This window comes from Zonotrichia leucophrys, chromosome 4A (assembly GCF_028769735.1).
Source record: "Zonotrichia leucophrys gambelii isolate GWCS_2022_RI chromosome 4A, RI_Zleu_2.0, whole genome shotgun sequence".
Lineage (NCBI taxonomy): Eukaryota > Metazoa > Chordata > Aves > Passeriformes > Passerellidae > Zonotrichia > Zonotrichia leucophrys.
In genome coordinates this window covers 2,743,474-2,764,400 of record NC_088174.1, presented here as the reverse complement: position 1 = coordinate 2,764,400, position 20,927 = coordinate 2,743,474, and the positions used below count along the sequence as shown (strand labels likewise).

Genomic DNA, 20,927 nt, shown 5'->3' with positions numbered 1-20,927 from the left:
AATGGAATAAAAGGTGCCTGTCCCTAAGGAAAAGAGCAAAGGGCAGGAGAGGGAAAAAGCTGCATCATCTCACCCTGGGGCTTGAAAGGTGCTGCAGGAGATGGGTCCAAGAGGGAAGAAGGAGATTTTATAGAGTTCATGGGCAAACAGAGCCACTGGAAAGGTGACTGGGTAGGAGATATGGATGACAGGCCCATGGGTAGGTGAGGCTTAATCACTGACAGAGAAACTGTGCATCTGCAATAAACGGCACAGCTACGTGACACTGGAAATAGGCTGTAATTCACGTTGCTCAAGACTTGAACAAGCCTTGCTTGGTCAGCGGAGCATGGAAATTGCTCTCAGGGAATTCATTTCTATACCAACTACATGGGGGAAAAAAAAAAAGCACACATTGCAAACATTCTGCTTCATTTCTAATGAGTTTTATAGTACTTGAGACAAATTCTTAGCAAATCTTTTAACTCGTTCTTGGCTTTCCTCCTGAAGTCAGGTTTCTGGAGAACATGAATGTTTCCTTGGAAGAATCAAAGGAAATATTATGAGTAGAATATAATTTACAACCCCTTGTTATGTAAGCATAGCAAGGTCAACGGGGGCTCCTCAGTCTCGAGCTCAGTCTCAAAGTACTCAGCAGAACAACGTGGAATGCATTACACAGTAAAAATGAGGAGATTAAGACAGCAAACTACATATAATGTTAGCTTTTGCTTCTCTCTTTGCCACCTGGGAAGGAAAAAAAGCTTCAGGTCTTTTCTCTACTAAGAAAATACATAATGATTATTAAATTCTAGTCAAACTGTGTTTGTGCTCACATGGGGCACTGTCATACACACAAAGTCCCACACCACTAAATCTTTGCCTATTTACATCCACACAATTCAACAAGTGTTTAAGTACAGAAACTCAACCTTTGCTGACTGTGCAAAAGATTTTAAGATTTTAACTGTACACTACTTACATACAACTTTCAGAACATGAACAAAGGGTACAAACAGTTAAGGTGTGTTGGTCTTGCTCATTTTTGTGAGATTTCACCCCAAAGCAGCATCAACAACTACTTGCCCTTTTCTAGAATAGCCACACTATGCTTTTAATCAGAAAAAGGTGCTCGTGCACAGAGCACTGCCATCATAAGGTGACATAAGGTGACACGACAATAAACACCAAGGAGTTTCAGAGGGCCAAGCTGAGCGGCCCAGAATTGGAACAGCCACTCGGTGACTCAAGCGCTCCGAGACTTTCTCCGGCCAGTGACAGGAGCACAGGAGGGATTTTCCAAGGGAGCTCAGACCTCCTGCGGGCCAGGGCCCGAACCGCGGCTGCTCCCGGCCGAGCACAGCCCGCGGGTCCCGCTGCATCCCGGGAGCCGAGCCGGGTCCGGCCCCGCTGCTCCCCGGGGCTGGGCTGAGCGGGAGCCGCCGTGCCGGGCCCGGGGCTGCCGGGACACGGAGATGCCGCCGAGCGCTCTGAGGTGAAGCCCCGGGGCACCCTCACACACCGGACAGTCCCTCCGAGGGGCTGGGCACAGCCTGGCCGAGCCGGGCGGGTTTTGGGGCCCGGACCCTCCCGTCCCGTCCGGGGCACGCAGCCCGGCACCCCCTCCCCGCCGGGGACACGGTGACAACGGCCCGGGGACAGCCCCGGAGCACGGGGGAAAGCGGGAACCTCCGCACGCACCTGAGGCGGCGGGAGCGCCCCCGGTCCGCGCCACTGAGGGAAGCGGGAACCCCCCGAGGGTCCGCACTGCCGGGGACAGCCCCGAGGCGGCTCCGCGCTGCCGCAGGGAAACAAACAAGGCGGGACCCCAAGGAGCGTCCGCGCTGCCGGAGGGAAACAAGCAAGGCGGGATCCCGAGGCGGGTCCGCGCTGCCGGAGGGAGGGAGGGGAGCCCCGAGCGGGGCCCGCACTCACCGAGACCGCGGGCTCCGAGCGCCGCTCCCGGCCCGGCTCCGCCGCGCTCTTCCCCCGCCGCGCCACGTGACCGCCCTGCTCGGGCCCCGCCCACTGCCACGTGATCACCCGCTCGGCCCCGCCCACCGCCGCGTGACGCGGGCGGACACGTGACGGTGGCGGGAAAGGCGGGGCCGCGATCGCCGTCACCGCTGTCACCATATCGCGACAGGAGCCCGCCCGCCACACAGCCACCGCAACTAGGTGTGCTTCAGGTCCCTCCCAAGCCAAAGCAGCCTGGCATCTCTGATCATCAAACACCAGCATGAGCCGGTAACTGTTCTTCTCCCACCCCATTTCTCTGGTTACTTCTGCTGTAAACAGGAATTAAATACAGAGACACGGCTAGAACACCCCAAATCTGGGTCCCTTCCACCCCAAATCATTCTGGGATTCCCCAAGAATTCATTAGGAAAAGTCACAGTGATCCTGGGATGCTGCCTGCTCCTGCAGAGCCTCTCCAACTCAAACTGAATTTAATTTCTTCACAGCTCTCAGGGGTCACAGGAGGAGCAGTGCACTGGCAGGATTCAAGCCATAAAAATCCTTTAGTGGGGAAAAAAAGGGATCTTGACTTTGTCATTACAAGTCAGAGGTAAAGGGATATGTGCTGTGTAGTGGGGTTTGTTCACACACATATCTGGCTAAATGAAAACTCACTGTTCTGGACTTAGCCTTTATCCATCACTGATCTCTACAGCAACAACTGGGACTGTGTAAAATTACTTGGAGTTTTTACACTATTTCTTACCCTTCAGCAGAAGCAGAGCACAGAGGAAACCCAGAAGAGCCAGACAGGTTTCTAATACATTTATTAGACCAGGAATGCCACTGTCCAAGTGGTAATCAGGGAACAAATGCCACTACAGGACCATTTCCTCAGTGAAACTCTAGAGCAGTTCATTAGAAGCAGAGCTGTTACTCTCTCCACTCACTGGGAGTGACTCTGCCAACAGGTGAAATGCCCCACTCAACATTCAGCGATGTGAACACCTGCAAAGGGACAAAACCCAAGATTATTAACTCTGAAATCAAAAAGAAACATTCAGACATAGGGTTGTTTTTATTGTTTTCAGCTGTTGTTATTAGAACACAACATCTCATTAACTTTCTAATTAAAGAAGTAGAATATATTTATATTGAATGGTATCTCAAAGTTTCAGTTTTCTCTTTGAAAATATCCAACTGTAGAGGAAAGAATATGGAATGTAACACCCCACCACTATGTTGGTATTTTTATCTTACAAGTTATATCTTTATCTTATAGTTATAATTTTGTCTTATAACATATCTTTATAAGTTTTGCTGCTGTACCTGTAGAGGTTTGAAATCCCAAGTAAAATTGAGAACACCTGTGTTTCTGATACATTTTCAAATCAGGCAACAGACTGATGCAGAAATTTGAGTAACAACTCAAAACCAAGCTGGCAATTAAAAGAACTTTCCCCTCTATCACATCACTGCTTATGCAAGAAGCTCCTAAATTCTGACCACTGAATTTATTTCAAACAGGCAAAAGTGACACTTGTAAAGCCTGCAGCTCGAGTCACAAGGGAGTGGTGACAAAACCAACTCACATAGCCCCAGACAGCAGTGAACATGGAGGCTCCCCCGAGGAGGACCATGGTTCCATATTTATCGTGGAAGGTGGGCTCGTGCTTGCGATGAGCTCCTCTCACTGCAGTGTGCTGGATGCCACGAGCTGAGGGTGCCAACAAATACAGAAATCAACTCAAATACATCTTCAAACCATCCCCAGTCCTCATCTCCCACCAATACAGAGGCAAGTGTTAGTGTTAAAAGACAACAAATGCTGGAAAAATATTAATTTGGATTTTATTCATCTGGAATTACTCCAAAACATGGGATATACAAAATACTTTAATTTTTTTCAGCTCTCTCAATTTCTCTCTAGAAAGTTATTTCTTAAGTTTAATTCCAGTAAAAAAAAAAATTCCCTAAGGTAACCTTTTCTTTAATATGTTTTCTTTAGTATTACTGTTCCTCTAATCAAATATTTTGTTTAGTGCTTCGCATTTTTAGATTTCTATATGCAAATATCTGTACTGGCTGAATGTGTACCCAGGCAATGTCAGGATGAAGCTCACCATCAAATTATGGGGTAATTCCTGCCTCATTCCCTCAGGATTTGTTTTTTTGAAGAGAGGGGAGGAAGGAAACTGAAATAACCCGTGGGCATGAGATAAATAATAGAGAAAAAAAATACAAAGTGATATCTTTAGATGATGTACATTATAAGTGTACACTATAAAAGGTGCACTTATTAAAGGGAAGGCAACAGTGAAAAATGAAAACAGCTACAAAAGATAGCGTGCCCATTACTTGTGTACAAAGGATTTCATGAGAGGGTGATGTGTGCATAAAGATATTACAAAATAAAACCTTTCAGTCCCAGGTCAACGGTTTGCATTTTTACCCCACCGTGATTAGAGAAGATGCTGGTGATACCCATGTTACTACACCCCTCGCATGCTCTGTAAGGCTACACAAGGCGTTTATTTAAACACAAAAAAGCCTGAGTATCTACAGAGATACATTTATTTTAGGTACCCGCATGAGATGAGCCCATGGTGCCGCAGGAGCAAAGAACAGACCCTGCTGGGTCCGTATCACTGAAGGGCCATCTGTAACCTTAAGGGCTGGGTATTGACTGCCCCTTGTCACCGCACGCTACCAGGCCAGAATGTGCCTTTAGTACCAGGGAAAGAAAGCACCAAGGAATGTGCTTTTATGTACTAGAGAGAGAAAGCACCAAGGAATGTGCTTTTATGTACTAGGGAGAGAAAGCACCAAGGACCAACTGAACAGACCCTGCGGGCTCTGCATCACTGAAGGGCCAACTCTAACCTTGACTTAAGGGCTGAGTATTGACTGCCCCTTGTCACCGCACGCTACCACGCCAGAATGTGCCTTTAGTACTAGGGAGAGAAAGCACCAAGGAAAGCAGTCCTACACCAGAAAGCAACTAGGAGATTAAAAAAGGCTGAAAGAAATTTTAAAAAGCGGGAGGCGAAGGACGCCAGAGCCGCCCGCAGCCCCCGAGGTGCCCTCACGACCGTCCCCGGTGCACAGGGCTGAGGGGACAGCCCGCACAGGGGAGGGCACAAACCGGAGAGACTCCTGAGGAACCCCCTACACCCCGAGAGCCGTCCCCGTGCTTACCGACGAGGCTCTGCGCAGCCCTGGCCAGCGGGAACATGATGAGAGCCGAGCGCGTACCCTTGACGCCGGTGAAGAACAAAATGGTCGCGGCGGAAGTGGCGGCGCGGCGGGGGCCTGTGGGTAACGCCGGGCTCCTCCTCGCTGCGGCGGAGCTCCGCGGCCGGGCCGGGCCGAGCTGGCCGTTCCCTGGCTGCTGTTCGCCACCTCCCGGGTACAGACGGGCTCCCTGTGATAAACCCGAAGGTATAGCGAAGCGAATTGAGCAGTGGTGACAGCGCTAAGTTTGTCCCAGACAGACCGGCAATCGCAGTGTCAGGATGGCCGAGTGGTCTAAGGCGCCAGACTCAAGGCGTTCCGCGCCTTCCCGCGGCGGGGTTGGGTGTTCTGGTCTCCGTATGGAGGCGTGGGTTCGAATCCCACTTCTGACACCACTTTTTTTTTCCTCGCTCTGTGGGTTAATTTAAATCTGCGAAAGCGCCGCGCTGAAAAAATCTGGGATTTCAGTACAAATACAAATCAGAAATAACTTTAAAATACAACCTGAAGCGTGATGTGAAATACCAAGCTGTGTTTGGTGTGAGGTACCTGCCGGCAACCTGTGTATTTGTGATTGTGATATGTGTGGAAACAGACCATAGGACAGTTATACAGATGAATTCTAATAAATAACTGAGGAAGTAAAGCATGGAAGAAGGCCTTTGAACCTATCCTTTGTTTGCAATTAACCTTTATAAGTCTTAAGGTGATTTAGGAGCATTTAAATTAAAGCTTTAGGGATGTTGCTTTTTGACAGGAACTTTCTGCTTGTAGCTAAGCCTGCAAGAGTTTTGCAATAATAACCTTTTGAAGTATAATTTTAAAATATTACTTGTAGTAAGGATCTTTGAAACTATAGCTTTAGAATATATAAAAAGGAAACCTGCTTATCTCACTCCTTAACAAAACAGCGAAAAGCAGCTTGAGAGAGGAAGATGAACATCAACTCAAGGGTTAATAGTTTTGACCAAGGGAAGCTGGACATCACTATAATGAGAATTATAGTCCTTGCAATCAAAAGGTGGACCCACATCTGGAATCTGGACCTCACCAGCTGGGAGACTTCTTTCTTCTCTCAGAAGCTGGACCCCAGCATCTGGGGATACTCCTTTTCTGATACATCCTGAGAAAAATGAAATCACAATAGTGTATAGAGTTGTGATGTAAAAATTGGGAATAGAAACTGCTGATGAGTGAAAATTAGGAATAGAAACTGCTGAGAAAGCTGATGAGTACCCCTATAAATACCTGTAAGCCCCAACTATGGGTGTGCAGTTGGAGGGAAAACTTCCCCCACTGTACCCAGCACTGTATTGCTCATTCTTTACCATATTAATTAATAAATTGATTGCTGCTTGAATATTGGCCTAGCCAAGCTTCTCATTTATAACAGTGAGTAAATCCTTATCCCTTCCTGGGGATTCTGCATCAGAGCCTTAGCCCAGCACACACCTGCTGAGGCATTCCCCTGTGCATTTGGATTTTAACAATATTTGTAGCACACAACCCAGCAATTTATAGCATGTGTGTATAACATGAAGCATGTATCTGAGGCCAGAGGGAAAACTTCATTACACTGAGGGTGGCAGAGCACTGGAACAGCTGCCTAGGCAAGGTGTGGAATCTCCCTCTTTGGAGACACTGAAAACACACAAGCATTTGTGTTGTTTCAAAGTGTGGATTATGTAAGATTTTCTTAAGAAAGGATGTTCTTTGATGTTTGATCTTTGTCCACTTTCTAGCCTAATCAACAAGGAAGGAGATTTAATCCATGAAACATGTATCAAGCTCTAAGTGATATCCAGATGTGGGAAAAAAATTACTTTTTGGTAGAACTGCCTTGTTAAGGTTTAGAGCTTGACATGTTCCAATTATCTCAGGCTTAGGGGGAGTTTAAAAAAACTTGGGAAGGAGGATGTGCCACTTGACACAAAGAATGCAGAATTTATGGCTCACAAAGACATTTTGCAGCACTCCTATGATAAGGAAGACACTAACAAAGCCATCTCAGCAACTGGGCTGAAATCAGTTCCAGCTGGTGAAAGGGAATTCCAGCAAGGACAGATCACAACCACCAATCCACCAAGCAAAAAGAAGAAAAAGTCACAACCTGTGCACTAGTTAGTATGGGAAGCAAAGAGAAGCATTGACTAACATTTTATAAATGAGAAGCTTGACTAAGCCAATATTCAAGCAGCAATCAATTTATTAATATGGTAAAGTATGAGCAATACTGTGCTGGGCACAGTGGGGGAAGTTCTATTCCCAATTTTTACGTCACAATTCTATACACTATTGTGATTTAGTTTTTCTCAGGATGTATCCCAGAAAAGGAGTATCCCAGCTCCTTTTTGGTCCAGATTCCAGATGTGGATCCACCTTTTGATTGCAAGGACTATAAATCTCAAAACAGTGATGTCCAGCTTCCCTTGGTCGAAACTATTAATCCTTGAGTTGATGTTCATCTTCCTTTCTCAAGCTGCTTTTCACTGTTTTGTTAAGGCATGAGATAAGCATGTTTCCTTTATATACATTCCAAAGCTATAGTTTCAAGGATACCAGCAATATTCTAAAATTATACTTCAAAAGGTTATTATTGCAAAACTCTTGCAGGCTTAGCTACAAGCAGAAAGTTCCTGTCTAAAAGCAACATCCTTAAAACTTTAATTCAAATGCTCCTAAATAAACTTAAGACTTATAAAGGTTAATTGCAAACAAAGGATAGGTTCAAAGGCCTTCTTCCATGCTTTACTTCCTCAGTTATTATTAGAATTCGTCTTTGCAGCTGTCCCATGGCAGTTTCCACACATCATAATCACAAATACACACGTTGCCTGTATGTACCTGACACCAAACACAGCTTTGTGTTTCACAAATAGAAGATAGAATACTAATTAATGAGAGAACTGCATTACTACATTACCCAGTGAACACACATTCCTCTGTTAAAACCTATAAACAGTAAAAAGTTTTGAGAGCTGGCGTGCTTGATTTGTGGAATACCACTGAGCACTCAAGGCTAGCAGAACTCTCATATAAATCAATCTCTCTCTGAGTGTGTAATTAATGGCTTGTTGCACACCGGGCAGCGAATCCGGTATCTTAGCGGGCAACACTGTGTCACCTGCCGGGAGCCCCTGTCTCGGGTGAGCTGCAGAGCTGCCCTCGATCCGTGCGATGCGCCTGAGGAACCCCACGGCTGCCATCACCTCCGCGGCTCCCGCCACACTTTCCTCCCTCAGGGCCCGCTCCGCCCCTCCCTCAGGGCTCGCCCCGCCCACCCCTCGGGGCTCCACCAATGGCACGGCTCCAGCTCGCCGCGCTCCCTCAAGCTCAGCCAATCGGAGGCCGGCAAGGACTCTCGTGCCGGCGCCTCCGCCAATCGGCGTCTGGTGGGCGGGGCCTGGCAGCCGGCGGGGCGGGGCGGACGAAGCGGGGCGGCCATGGCGGCGCTGCCGGTGCCGCTGCTGGCGCTGGCGCTGCTGCTGCTGGCAGGATATGGCGGGCCCGGAGCCGCGGGGCAGAGGCGGAAGGAGGTGAGGCTTTCCCGGAGCCCCCACGCTGTGCAGGGGCGGGTTCTCTGTGAGCGGGGTGAGGGCAGGACCGGCCAGGGCCCGGCGGGGTGGCCTGGCCTCGCCTCACCCCGGGTCCCCGCCCTGAGGTTCGGCCGGCTCTGAGGGGAGCCCCCAGGGAGGGAAGGTTCTCGATCCCAAGTTCTTCAGTGCTTTTTAGGAGCACTGTACGAGTGTTGTCTTCCTAGGCTATGGGATTTACGGGGGTAGGATGTGTGGTCTTTGGTTGTAGTCGCTAAGGTGCAACTTAATTCCACTCACTTGAGCTGCAGGGTTTAGAAAAATCCTTCTGTATAAGTGTGTATATTTGTGTCAGTTGTATGTCAGAGAACAATAATTTTTTAATTATTATTGTCATGGCGAGATTCTTGGGGCTGCTCTGTGCACGGTCAGGAGTTGGACTTTGATGCTCCTACTGGCTCCCTTCCAATTCAGGATATATTATGATGATTTCCTCTAACATATTTATCTGAAGAAGGTGTTAATGAGTAGAGAAGTGCTTTATGATAAATGTAACATTTGTGAGTTTGTCAAACTAACGCCTCTTCTTATAATGTTAGAGAATTGATCGTTTCCTTTTCAAGGAATATTTTAGCGTCGGGCACTCCTGAGTTTTTCAAATATATTCTGAATTATGGTTCTTTTATTCCAGCAGTGTTAAAAATGAAAGGTTGAGATTGGTTCCATCTCTGGGGGAACAATTTTTGAAAGCTGAGAGTTTGATGCTTAGTATAGCAAAAAGGAGGGGATGGAAGTGGTTGGTTCTGCTGGAAGAAATCCTACAGCTACTGTGAGGAGGGGCTGCTGGGCTGAGGGTCTTCACCAGCCTGGCCATGCTGAGTGCTTGAAGCTCTGTGTGTTACTGGGTGGTTGAAGTTGATAAATTATGTGAACACGACTGTCAAAAGCTTCTGTAACCTTGCAGAATCTTACTGAGGTATCACATCACCTGGGTGGCATTATGGAAAGCAGTGCAGATATTTGTTGCATCAAATATAAAAATTTCTAAGACTGTTCTGTGAGACTGGGGAAAAAAACCAAACAAACAACCCAACAATTGCTCTGACTTGATTTGCAGATGGTGCTGTCAGAAAAAGTGAACCAGCTGATGGAGTGGACCAGCAAGAGATCCGTGATCCGAATGAACGGAGACAAATTCCGGCGCCTGGTGAAGGCCCCTCCCAGGAACTACTCAGTGATTGTGATGTTCACTGCCCTGCAGCCCCACAGGCAGTGTGTTGTGTGCAAGTATGAGCTCCTTTAGTCCTACATTAGAACCTGAAAATCATCTGATGCTTTGTAGGACGCTAAATTTTAGAACAGGTTTGCACTTTGACACAGGTGGCAGGAGTACACATGGGCAAGTTACAGTAGGATTGGCTTTGCAATTTAATGGGTGTAATGTGTTTGTGAGGAAACATAATCCTCAGATTTATCTCCCTCCTAGTGTAATCCCTGCTTTGCAGAAACAGTGTTCACTCTGGAGAAAGACACACTGAAAGCTCAACTTTCCAGACATAAGCTGCTGAAGAAATGTTTGTAGAATTATTGCTGGCTGTGGAGCTTAAATGTTGTTCTTATTTAATATATTGCTTAGCACTTATTTACAATTCCAATATCCTGGATCCTTAACTGTATTATAGCTTTTCTGTATTAACCTGGAGGTGGCAGAGGTCTGTAAGGGTGGTTTTTATACCTAGAAAGGTCACACCTGGCCACATTTGGGTGCTCTGTGGACTGGCAAATCATGAGCAGCTGAGTTCCAGTTCATCTTTCATTTAGAAAGCTTGTGTTTGTGGACTCAACAAATCTTGCCCTTCCTTTTAAAAAAGCAGATGGAAATGCTTCCCCTGATGGTAGATGAGTTTCTGTCCTTAAATGATTTCATTAACACTTAAACTTTCTTTTGAACCCCAGAAAATGAATGGGGGGGGGTGGGTGGGCACAGCTCCCTCAGCTGCTGGGGACAAACCCATGGCACAGCCTCTCACTTGGTGTTTTCCAGGCAAGCTGATGAGGAGTACCAGATTCTGGCAAACTCCTGGAGGTATTCCAGTGCATTCACCAACAGGATTTTTTTTGCTATGGTAGATTTTGACGAAGGCTCAGACGTCTTTCAGATGGTAATGGCTTTTTCTGTTCTAACATTTAGTTGGGGTTTTGGGAAAGAAAGTAAAATGTTAAATAATTTAGTGTAACAGTGATGAAGAAAGGAATGAAAAGTTAAAAGCTGTCACTCCTGAAAGAAAGATGGCCTGAGCATGTTGGTAAGAATATTAACAGAACTGACAGATGTGGAATAGGTACAAGGAGTGAATTGGTTTCTTTGACTTTTTTCCCTGGGTTTGTCTCCTGTAATAACTTATGGTGTAATTCTTAATGGAATTCTTCTGTGGTACATGAAGAGGCAAGATGGAAAGCACTGATGTCATTAGGAGGGGCTATTACAATTTTTAGATTACTAGAGAATGATAAATTAGGCTTTTGGTATTTCTTTTCAAGTACCCAGCCATTTTTCTGTTCTATTATCATTGTGTGACCACATTTTTTTTGTTCTCCAGCTGTGAGAACATTCCATGTACACTTGGAATTGTAGGTCACATTAATAGTTCATTACAGTCTTGCAGATGTTAACTTTTTTTTTTTAAGAGGTACTAATCTCTATTTAACAGCCACACAGTTTAGGCAGTGATACTTTATTAAATGGAAGCTTTTGAACTGGAGAGTTGAAGAGAGATGTCTTTTTATTACTCTTGGTAATTTTTTCCTTAGTGTTACATGAAAAATGTATTCATCAAGCTATGGCCTTCCTAGAATGCCATATTTTAGAATTGTAGATTGTTATTTTGGAGGTTTTTTTATCAAAAGTAGGGTTTGGAGACAAAACAGATTCAAAAAAATGTGCATGAAATACAGAAATGCAAGCTGTGTGCTGCCTACTGGTTTTTTTTTAAAGTCACAGCCATTAAATCAAAGAGCTAACTTTTCTGATTTAGAAACAACATTGCAGGCCAGAAATGGCACAGAATTGTGTCACTAAGTAGTCCTTTCATAGTCTGTATCCTGTGTGAACTCTCCCTGCAGCTGAACATGAACTCTGCCCCCACTTTCATCAACTTCCCTGCCAAGGGGAAGCCCAAGCGCGGGGACACCTACGAGCTGCAGGTGCGCGGCTTCGCGGCGGAGCAGCTGGCACGCTGGGTGGCCGACAGGACAGACGTGCACGTGAGTGCAGACAGCTGAGCAGGGCCAGCACCCCTTCCCTCAGCACCCCCTGTGCAGGGCCAGCACCCCTTCCCTCAGCACCCCTTCCCTGTGCAGGGCCAGCACCCCTTCCCTGTGCAGGGCCAGGACCCCTTCCCTCAGCACCCCTTCCCTGTGCAGGGCCGGCAGCCCTGAGACTCGTATTCCCAGGCCTTGCAAGGCCAACACCTCCCGAGATCTTCTTTGCTATGGTCAGGTACACACCTCACGTCTTTGGCATGGTCAACTGCTTTTTCTGTCTAACATTTAGTTGGGTTTCGGACCCTAAAGAACTTTACATGAATTTCGTGTACGGGATGAAGACCCCATTTCAGACACCTGTCACCGCAAGAGATTGCCTAGTACCTGGTAGAAAGACAGACACAGTCGTGGATGTACAAGTATTGTTCCTTTACCTTTTCACCTGGGCTACCCTTCTCTAAAACCTTTGTCTAATTCTTAATGGGACTCCCTTCCTTGCAGTAGACGCTACTCATGTCATGGAGGGGCTTTACCACTTTTCCTACTAGTAATGGCCTTCCTAGTCTTTTCCCCTGCCAGGCCATATTTCTTCTCTATCATGGTACCCATTCTTTTTGTGTCCAGTGGACACCTTCCTGTAACTTGGAATTGTAGCCTCAAATAGTCATTACCAGTCTGTAGTGTTAACCTCTTTTTCTAAGGACTAACCCTCTTTTAACCAGCACCTTTCAGGCATGATACTTATTAAGGAGCATCCTTCCACACTGCCTTGCAAGCCAGCAGTTTTTTATTCACCTGCTATTTTTTCCTTCAGCTCTTATGAAAATGTATTCACAAGCATGCCCTTCCTAGAGTGCCTGTCTGAGACTTTTTATAGTTATTTTGGGGTTTTTTTTCAAGTTTTTGGGAGGAAGAGCACTCAAAAAAATGTAAAATAGTAATCACGCTGTGGCTGCTAATGTTGCTATTTTGTTTAAAGTAGCGCTTTAAATCATGTGCTAATTGGCAATCAAAAGCAAGCCTCGAAACAATGGGACAGAGATTGCTCCTATAGTCCTTTATAGTCTGACCTGTGTGAACTCTACTTGCAGCTGAACATGACTCTGCACTCATTCTCAACTTTCCTCAGTTAGTCAAGATGATAATAATACAGCTGAGAATGCAAGCGCTTCGCGACGAAGAAACTAGCCCTGGCCTTGCCACACAAAGGACGTCCGTGAGGTACGCTGTAAAGGCTGGCACCTTCCGGCAGCGCACCTCCCCTCCTCCCAACTCTGTGCATGCAGCATGCACCCCTTCCTCAGCACCCCTTCCTAGCCAGCACCCCTTCCCGTGCAGGGCCGGCCCCCTTTCCCCAGCATTCCTTGTGAATGCCAGCACTTCTTCCCCTCCGCACCCCTTCCCTCTGTCCTGGGGCCAGCACCCCTTCCTCAGCACCCTCCCTGCGGGCACCTCGTGCATGCCCAGCACCCTTCCCTCAGGAACCCCTGTGCCAAGCACACCCCTCAGTCCCTTCCCCAGCACCCCTTCCTGTCAGGACCGCACCCTTCCTCCACCCTCTGTGCAATGGCACACACTTCCCTCAGCACCCTTGCATCCAGTACATCTTTCAGCCAGCACCCCCTTTCCTCAGCATTCCTTGTGCAGGCCAGCACCCCTTCTCTACCTTTGCAGGCCAGCACCTTCCTCTCCCTCTGTGCAAGGCGCAGTCCCCCCCTTTCCTCTGTCCCCCTGGGGCAGGGCCAGGACCTCTTCCCTCAGCACTCCTTGTGCAGGGCCAGCGCCTCTTCCTCGCTCCTCCCTTCCCTCCAGATGTCCATGCAGCAGCACCCCTTTCCCTCATCACCCCCTCTGCAGGGCCACCTGGGGATCATCACTTGTGTTCTGTGCCTCCTGAGCAGCTCTGAAGAGCTCATCCACAAAATCTAGTTCAGACTCACGACTGCACCTTCGAATTTCCTTACAACCTCTTTGCTGGTATTTTGTGTAATGCTGTATTTGAGGAGATGGTAAAACTCATGTCCTTCCTTCTTGCTCTCTGTTCCTGTGGAAGAAAAACAATCTCTAAAAAATTAAGCAGGGTAAAGTTGTGTAAAACTGAAGTTACAGTACTGGTGGAAGAAGCATTGCTTACCTCCTGAGTCAGATTTATTACCTAGAGAAAACGTGTGTGCCATAGTTTTTCCACTCAATGTGTTGTGGGGTTTTTCAGCAGGATTGCAGGTATGATGTCTAATCCTGCTGAGAGAAAATAATTGCACTGTCCTCTGCTCAGATCCGTGTGATAAGGCCCCCAAACTATGCTGGACCCTTGATGCTGGGGCTGCTGCTGGCTGTCATTGGAGGCCTCGTGTATTTGCGGGGCAGCAATCTGGATTTTCTCTACAACAAAACTGGCTGGGCCTTTGCTGCTCTGGTGAGTCACCAGGACTTTTGTTTCCCTGGAACACTGACTTTTGTAGCAGTTCAAGTTTTCAAAAGCTTCTGTATTCCAAAATTCTTAAAACTGGTTGAGGAAAAGGGAAATGAGGTACAGTTAGCTTTGCTTTTTCATAGATTGATAACATTATGTGATCTTAGTTCCTTCAGCTCACTGAATGCTTGATTGGATGCCTTTTGCACAAAGATAAAGTGGGACAGTCCTTAGTCTGTGTTCCAAACCAGTACATTTTGGTATGAAGTGAAAAGATATCAGGTTAAATTAAAAATAAAAGAGAATCCTTATTAAACAGCATTTCTTCTTTTCAGTGTTTTGTGCTAGCAATGACATCAGGCCAGATGTGGAACCACATCAGAGGGCCCCCCTATGCTCATAAGAATCCCCATACAGGACAAGTGGTGAGTTTGCCTTAATTTTCTTTTCTGCATTTCTGTTGAATTTCTGCAGAATAAGGCTGATACTAAGAGACAAACCAGAGTGCAAATTCAGCTTTTGGCTTCTCTCTTTGTGAATGAGACCAACCTCTCCTGCAGTGAGCAAGGCAAATCAACATGTCTTGCTCATATATTGTGTCTCCAATGGTGAAGGGATGTGGTAGCTCTAAATTGCTTACAGCACAGTAAAGGTATTTATAGGTTCAGTCTTAGATGCTAAAATTCCTGTTGCTGAGCCTGGCAATTATGTTTTAACCTGGTCTTGTTAACTCACACACTCATCTCATTACTTCCACGTAAAACCATTTTTCCTCAAGATTCTTGAGCTAAATTAATATCTAGTGACCTCAGATTTATGAAATCTCTTTCTTGGGAAAAATGTCTTTAACATTATTTGAAATATACAGCTCTGTTCATAACATAGAGTGAGATGCACTGTGAAAGTAGTCCCAGTGTTCTGAGAGCATTGCATCTGCTCAGGGGCTTACACATCACATACTGGCATTTTTCATGTTTTTACTCAGGGAATTTATTTGGAATTAATTTGGTGAAATGTCCTTTTGTGCCTGGTTAGATGGGTCAGGCCCTCTCTGTATTCTTCTGTAGAAAATGGATAAAACTTTTATTTCCTACTTAGATACAACATCATAGCCATAGTAGGGATTGAAAATGGTATTTTTTTAACAAATTTCAATATTTCTGTTAACCCAGAAGTGAAAAAGATTCCAAATGCATGGTTCTGGAGCCAGCTGAGTCAGGTTCACACAGAGATTGAAGGGATTGCCCCTAAGCTAAGCAGCAGTGTACTCAACCTAAGAATCCCAGTCAGGGAATGGATCAGATTTGGATCACACTGGGATGCAGGAGGGATGAATCTTGTGGTTTTTCACACTCCAACTTGGCTGGATTGTGAATCTGGGCCACAAAGGTTGTACCTGCTCTTGCACATGCTGTAATCTGAATGAGGCTGATTGTGCAGGGTAAGAGAGGAAGGATCTTTGCTTCTGTTGCAGTTCCCCCAAAAATCAGTGATCAACAGCAGAAATTGTTCATGCTCCAACTTCTGCTCTCTCCTGAAGAAAAACAATGCAAACCCCAGTTCCAGCTCTGTAGCTGTTGTTAATCATGTCAAAGTTGTCTCTAAATCTAATTACTCTTTGTCTCTTACAGAATTATATCCATGGAAGCAGCCAAGCCCAGTTTGTGGCAGAAACACACATAGTTCTGCTCTTCAGTATCCTTCCTGGGAGAGGCTTGGGGTTGGTGACAGGTTTTTGGTCAGCAAATGCTGCTGCCTTTTCTGTGGTGCTTTGTCATGGTTTAATTGCCACCTAACACTGATGCAGAAGCTTGTAAAACCTTTCTGCACTGCCAACTGTGCTTTTCCTTTAAGTTGAATGGAAAAATATTTACTGCTTTCTCACCTTCTTATTTAAGTACCAAGCTGAATACATCACTGAAATTGTGGCTCTCTGTGCAATCAGAAGTTTCTTCAGGATGCTCCCTGTTCCTTTGTGGATGTTTCTTTTCAGTGTCACCTATTTCTTGCTTTGGAGTTGAATTCATTCCTCTAGCACTGATCTTTTATTTCTTTGCTTACCTTTTTATAATCTTACCATTTGTTCCTATTAATGATGGAGGATTTTGCCATGTTGTCAAGAAAGGCAAGTGGAAATTTTCAGATTGAGAGCTTTTACTTTTCTCATTTGTACAAAAAATGCTTTTTTGGGGTCTTAAGAATCCCTTAAAATTCAATGTTCTGGTTTTCTATTCCCACATGTGTGTCTTTGATCCGCCATTTGCAACTTTGGTCATTTCGGGAGCCTTTCTTCTGTGTCTTGTCACCTGTATCAGCATTCCTTTATTTTTTATTCAGGATTTCTTCTATTGAATTTTTTTAATTTAAAACAAGGACTTAGATGATAACTTCTGATCTTTTTTTATTACTGTATTTTTGATCCACTTGGTCAAATTCGAAGTAGAAACTTTTTTGTTGATATTTATTTGTGTTACTGCTGTCCATGAGACCCAACCCACCCATTGCTGGAGACATTTTAAATCATTAAATTTGCTGAGGTTTCTGTGGGTTCAAGAAACTTTCCTGCTGTGCTGAAGGTGGGCTGTGTCTGAAATTGAAAGATTCCTGATGCAGTCAATGATAAGAATTTTTCCTCTCAGGAGGAGACTTGGGCCTGGCCATTAGTAGTGAAATGGAATGGAATCTTTGGGAATTCTGGCTTTCATTCCACTGGATTCACTGCTTTGCTTTGCAAGGATTAATTCTTGGCAAATATCAGGCCTTTTGTGTTGTCTGTGCTTCTTTAATTTTACAATCCTTATTTTTTTTTTAAATTTGAAGAATTAGAAAAGAAATACTGCCATTTGAAAGACAGCCTTGGATGTTGGATTAAATCCTGCATGTGTTTTATTTGTTCTCTTGGCTGAGTGAATGCAGAAGCTGAATTCTTTTGGGGATTTTCCAGTGGAGAACAGCAGTAGGAGTGGACCAAGCTCTTGGGAAGGAATGTTGCTGCATTACAAGCTGAGATAATAAATGCATGGTTTTCATTTTGCCTTTCATTTCAGTTTGTATTTTAAGCTTTGCATTTATTTTCTCCTAAAAGCTGACATTATGAATGTCTTTCAGTTGTTCCTTTTTTCCCCATAGTTGCTGATTTGGCTGGGAAGTGTTTGATTTTTCCAGTGAGTTTTAATGCCCAGGTATGGTGTGGGAGCTGAATTTAGGGGATTAAGAGTCTTGTTTTGAGTCTCTTGTACTTTGTTGTTAGCCTTAAACAGCATTTGTAGATGGTGGAGTTACTTTAGGAATGGTCCTTCTCCATGAAGCTGCTACTTCTGACATGGATGTGGGGAAAAGAAAAAGTGAGTACTGACAGTTTGCTCTCTGAACAAAGGCACATTCAGTGAGGGGGTTTGATACACCCTGATTCAACAGAAATGCTTTTGCACTGGGGGGTTTTGTTCTCTCCCCACCTCTAAGCTGACAGAATCATTTGGATTTTTGGCAGTTTTTGGAGTTGCTTAGCAAACTGCACAATAAATCCTTTTGGCAGATGGAGAGAGAGAAAGATGCTTTGCAGTGTTTTGCTAGTAGGAGGGAGAAAAAGGGACTTTTTCTCAAAGCATTTCTATAAAATTGATGTGAATTTTGTATTTCTCAGTGACATGAGTAGAGCCTTCATCTGTAAACATTGCAGAAGGCTTTGGAAACCTGAGTCCCTGAGGTGTTTGCAGGGGCAGCTGCCCCATCTCAGCCTGTCCCTGTGCATCTCTTGCAGTTATGTGCATTGCTGGCATTGGCTTGGTGGTGCTGTTCTTCAGCTGGCTGCTGTCTGTCTTCAGGTCCAAGTACCATGGCTACCCCTACAGGTAAGGCAGCCTGGGCCCTGCAGCCCCTGCAGCTCTCAAAATAAAAACTCCTCTCAAAATGCTCCCCAGGCTTCTCAGAGTAGCAATATTTGTTGATAAAATCAGCAGAAATGTGTGTTTCATGGATATCGTGATTTTTCAATCTAACCAAAGCAAACTCTACTTTTCATGTCATTGCATGTTATAAAATACTTGTATTTTCAGAATATCTCAGCCAGTTTATACTCCCAACAAATGTTTTCTTCTGTCTTCCATATTCATAAATCTTCATTATGAATCCTTCTTTGTGAGAGCAGGGAGGATGCCTGATGTTTTAAAGCTGCCTTCATTTGGGGATTGCTTGTGTAAGGAGTCCAGTACTGTTATTGACCACTTCTATGTCTGTCTGACTGGTACAGACACACACACACACCTTAGGTGTAATTTCTACTTCTAATTTCTACCTTTTATGCATTTTGAAGCAATAAGTACATGTTAAAGCACCAGTTCCTAATGATTTCACCATCTGCAATGAGCTGAATTTGTCTATAAAGCTAAACCCACTGACAGATATTATGCCTTCTCTATGAGAAATGTGTTCTCATTTAAAAATATCTAAATAATAAACCCTGTTATTTTATGAAGGCTTTTCTCAAGAGCAAAAGACAGCTGAAATTATTCCCTGTTTAATAATTGCTCAGCTTTTATTCTGGTTTCTGCAATGGTCTTAGATACTCCTGCTGACTTTATTGAAGGGAAGATGTGGTTGTCTTTGGTTTTGAGTTATTAGAAACTCATTTTGAAGTGATTTTTTTTTACAACTTTTGCTGTAGCAGCATCAGGCCCATTTCTGATTTTCTTGGTGTTTATAAAAGCTAATGTTGCACACCTTTGTTTCTTACAAAATGAATGAGAATGTTTGTTTTTTTGCTCCTTGCAGTTTCCTAATGAGCTAAAGGATTCCAGTCTGTAACATCAGGAAGGTGCTGGCTCTGAACTTGGCTGTGGTGGAATGAGGAGCTCAACGTGTGTGGTTTGTGCTACCTCTGCTGACACTGAGACAGTGAAACACTGAACCAAAGACAATGTAGTGCCTTAAACACAGCAAGCAGTTTGCTCTGAAGGACACAGAGTGTTAAGATGCAATCTCTCTTTCATAAGCTTTACATCTTAAGCAGCTCTGCTTCTAGCAAAATTCAGAACATAATGCTTAAAACTACATTTCCATGGACTAACTAGAAATGGTACTTTGAATTCACTTGGATAATCTGTTTACCATGGGGTTTTCTTTCCCTTGAATTATCCCCTTATTTCCTGTTTGTGCATAGCAGGTGACAGCAGCTTCTCTGTCATGCCTTTTCATGGTTGAGGAAACAGCTTCATGTACCTGGAAATCTTTTCCTTCAGCCTGTGTGCAACCCTTGGAGCATGCTCCAGGTTCCAGTGTGGAATGTGCAAGTCCTAGAGCTGTGTCTCATTTTTGAGAAGAGTTCTCAACTGCTGTATGATGCAAGAGGTTGTTTCACAGATGAAGGAGGAGTTTTCAACATGTTGAACAGTTATTCGTTAGTTAAATTTTTCTTTGCCAAATGCTGAAACTGCAATGTTTTAAGTTGTAAACTTTACTCAAAGCTGGAAAAGAAATTCTTAGACTGGCCAACACACACTCTTAAAAACATGAACTAAAAGTACAAATGTAACTATCTATGTGTTGCATGAATTCAAAGTTGCTAATTCAGGTTACTGCCTAGAGCCCTGGCAAACCAGCAGATGCCAGATTTCTGGTCACTATATAAGTTCTTGCATTCTCCACTTGTTTTCTCCACATTTTTATCCTTTGGGCAGAGATGTTTGCTCCTGGGATAAATGTTGTTACCCCAGGACACACTTGATAGCCTTACAACTGAATGCATGTGCTGCTTGCTCTCCCCTTTTGTTCTCTCACCTCACAAAGATACTTTGCCTTAAGAATTCTTGAGTGGAAGACCTTGTGCCTCAGCAAGAGCTGTTGTGCAATTCAGCAGTTGTACTACAGGAAATCCTTGCAGCCTGATTCAGCAACACTTCCTTCCGTAGGCTCTGCTGCCCTTAGAGGTTCATAGGCAGAGAGAGACTTTTGTCTCCTGCTTCTGCCTCTCCTCTCAAGGGGTTACAGAATCTGCATGTTTGAAATTGAATCTCAGAAGGGATTGTATCACTCCAAGCAGAATGTTATTCTTATGCAGTTTTGCTGAATTAATACACATCTCAAGTGCCTTAACATTGCTAATTTTGTTGTTTGATGTTTCAACTGTTGAGATGCATTTTTTATGCCATACAGAACGATGAGCCTTAGAGGAACGGATAAATTGTGTGCCTGACTGGATTTTGGACAAGTTTCAATAAAACTTTTTAGTCTAATCCATGCTCCTGTGTCTTTTGAACTTTGACATAAAACAAGCCAACCTCTTTTCTTTCACTGTTGTTTCAACATGTTAATCACAGCCTGTCTGTACAGAGAGAGTAACCTGAATATGGGTGAGTAGACTGGATTAGTAGCCTGTATGTGTTTATCTGGAGAATTACATCCCAAAATGTCAGCTCTAGAGAGATGCTCATGTAGCCAGCTGATAGTATAAAGATTACATGATTATGGCTTGTCTTTGACAGCTGTCATGCTGTGAAACTCTTGGATTCCTGGAGTTCTAGACAGATCAGCTCCTGGTGTTTCTGGAG

General features: G+C 44.7%; 3 protein-coding genes and 1 non-coding gene across 4 annotated transcripts in view; 2 read left to right on the top strand and 2 right to left on the bottom strand.

Annotated features, from left to right (window-relative positions):
* The window catches only part of ATP7A (ATPase copper transporting alpha), a 32,034-nt gene extending 30,037 nt beyond the window's left edge, over window positions 1-1,997 (bottom strand). The window contains exon 1 of the mRNA XM_064713063.1: window positions 1,915-1,997. The gene's annotated coding sequence lies outside the window, so the exon portion shown is untranslated. The remainder of the gene's footprint in view (window positions 1-1,914) is intronic.
* A 751-nt stretch (window positions 1,998-2,748) lies between these two features.
* Window positions 2,749-5,323, bottom strand: LOC135447705 (cytochrome c oxidase subunit 7B, mitochondrial). The gene is made up of 3 exons (XM_064712794.1): window positions 5,137-5,323; window positions 3,531-3,655; window positions 2,749-2,946 (listed from the first exon to the last, which is right to left on the bottom strand). Exons 1-3 carry the CDS (start codon window positions 5,171-5,173, stop codon window positions 2,872-2,874), a joined length of 237 nt encoding a protein of 78 aa, XP_064568864.1. The 5' UTR covers window positions 5,174-5,323; the 3' UTR covers window positions 2,749-2,871.
* Window positions 5,324-5,447: 124 nt separating this feature from the next.
* Window positions 5,448-5,564, top strand: TRNAL-CAA (transfer RNA leucine (anticodon CAA)). The gene is made up of 2 exons: window positions 5,448-5,485; window positions 5,519-5,564. It is a non-coding gene; the product is annotated as a tRNA-Leu (tRNA).
* A 3,025-nt stretch (window positions 5,565-8,589) lies between these two features.
* Window positions 8,590-20,612, top strand: MAGT1 (magnesium transporter 1). The gene is made up of 10 exons (XM_064713062.1): window positions 8,590-8,708; window positions 9,823-9,992; window positions 10,750-10,867; window positions 11,829-11,969; window positions 14,245-14,385; window positions 14,718-14,807; window positions 16,014-16,077; window positions 17,652-17,726; window positions 18,143-18,233; window positions 19,153-20,612. The coding sequence occupies exons 1-10, from the start codon at window positions 8,616-8,618 to the stop codon at window positions 19,166-19,168; spliced, it is 999 nt and encodes a 332-aa protein (XP_064569132.1). The 5' UTR covers window positions 8,590-8,615; the 3' UTR covers window positions 19,169-20,612.
* The last annotated feature ends 315 nt before the right edge of the window (window positions 20,613-20,927 follow it).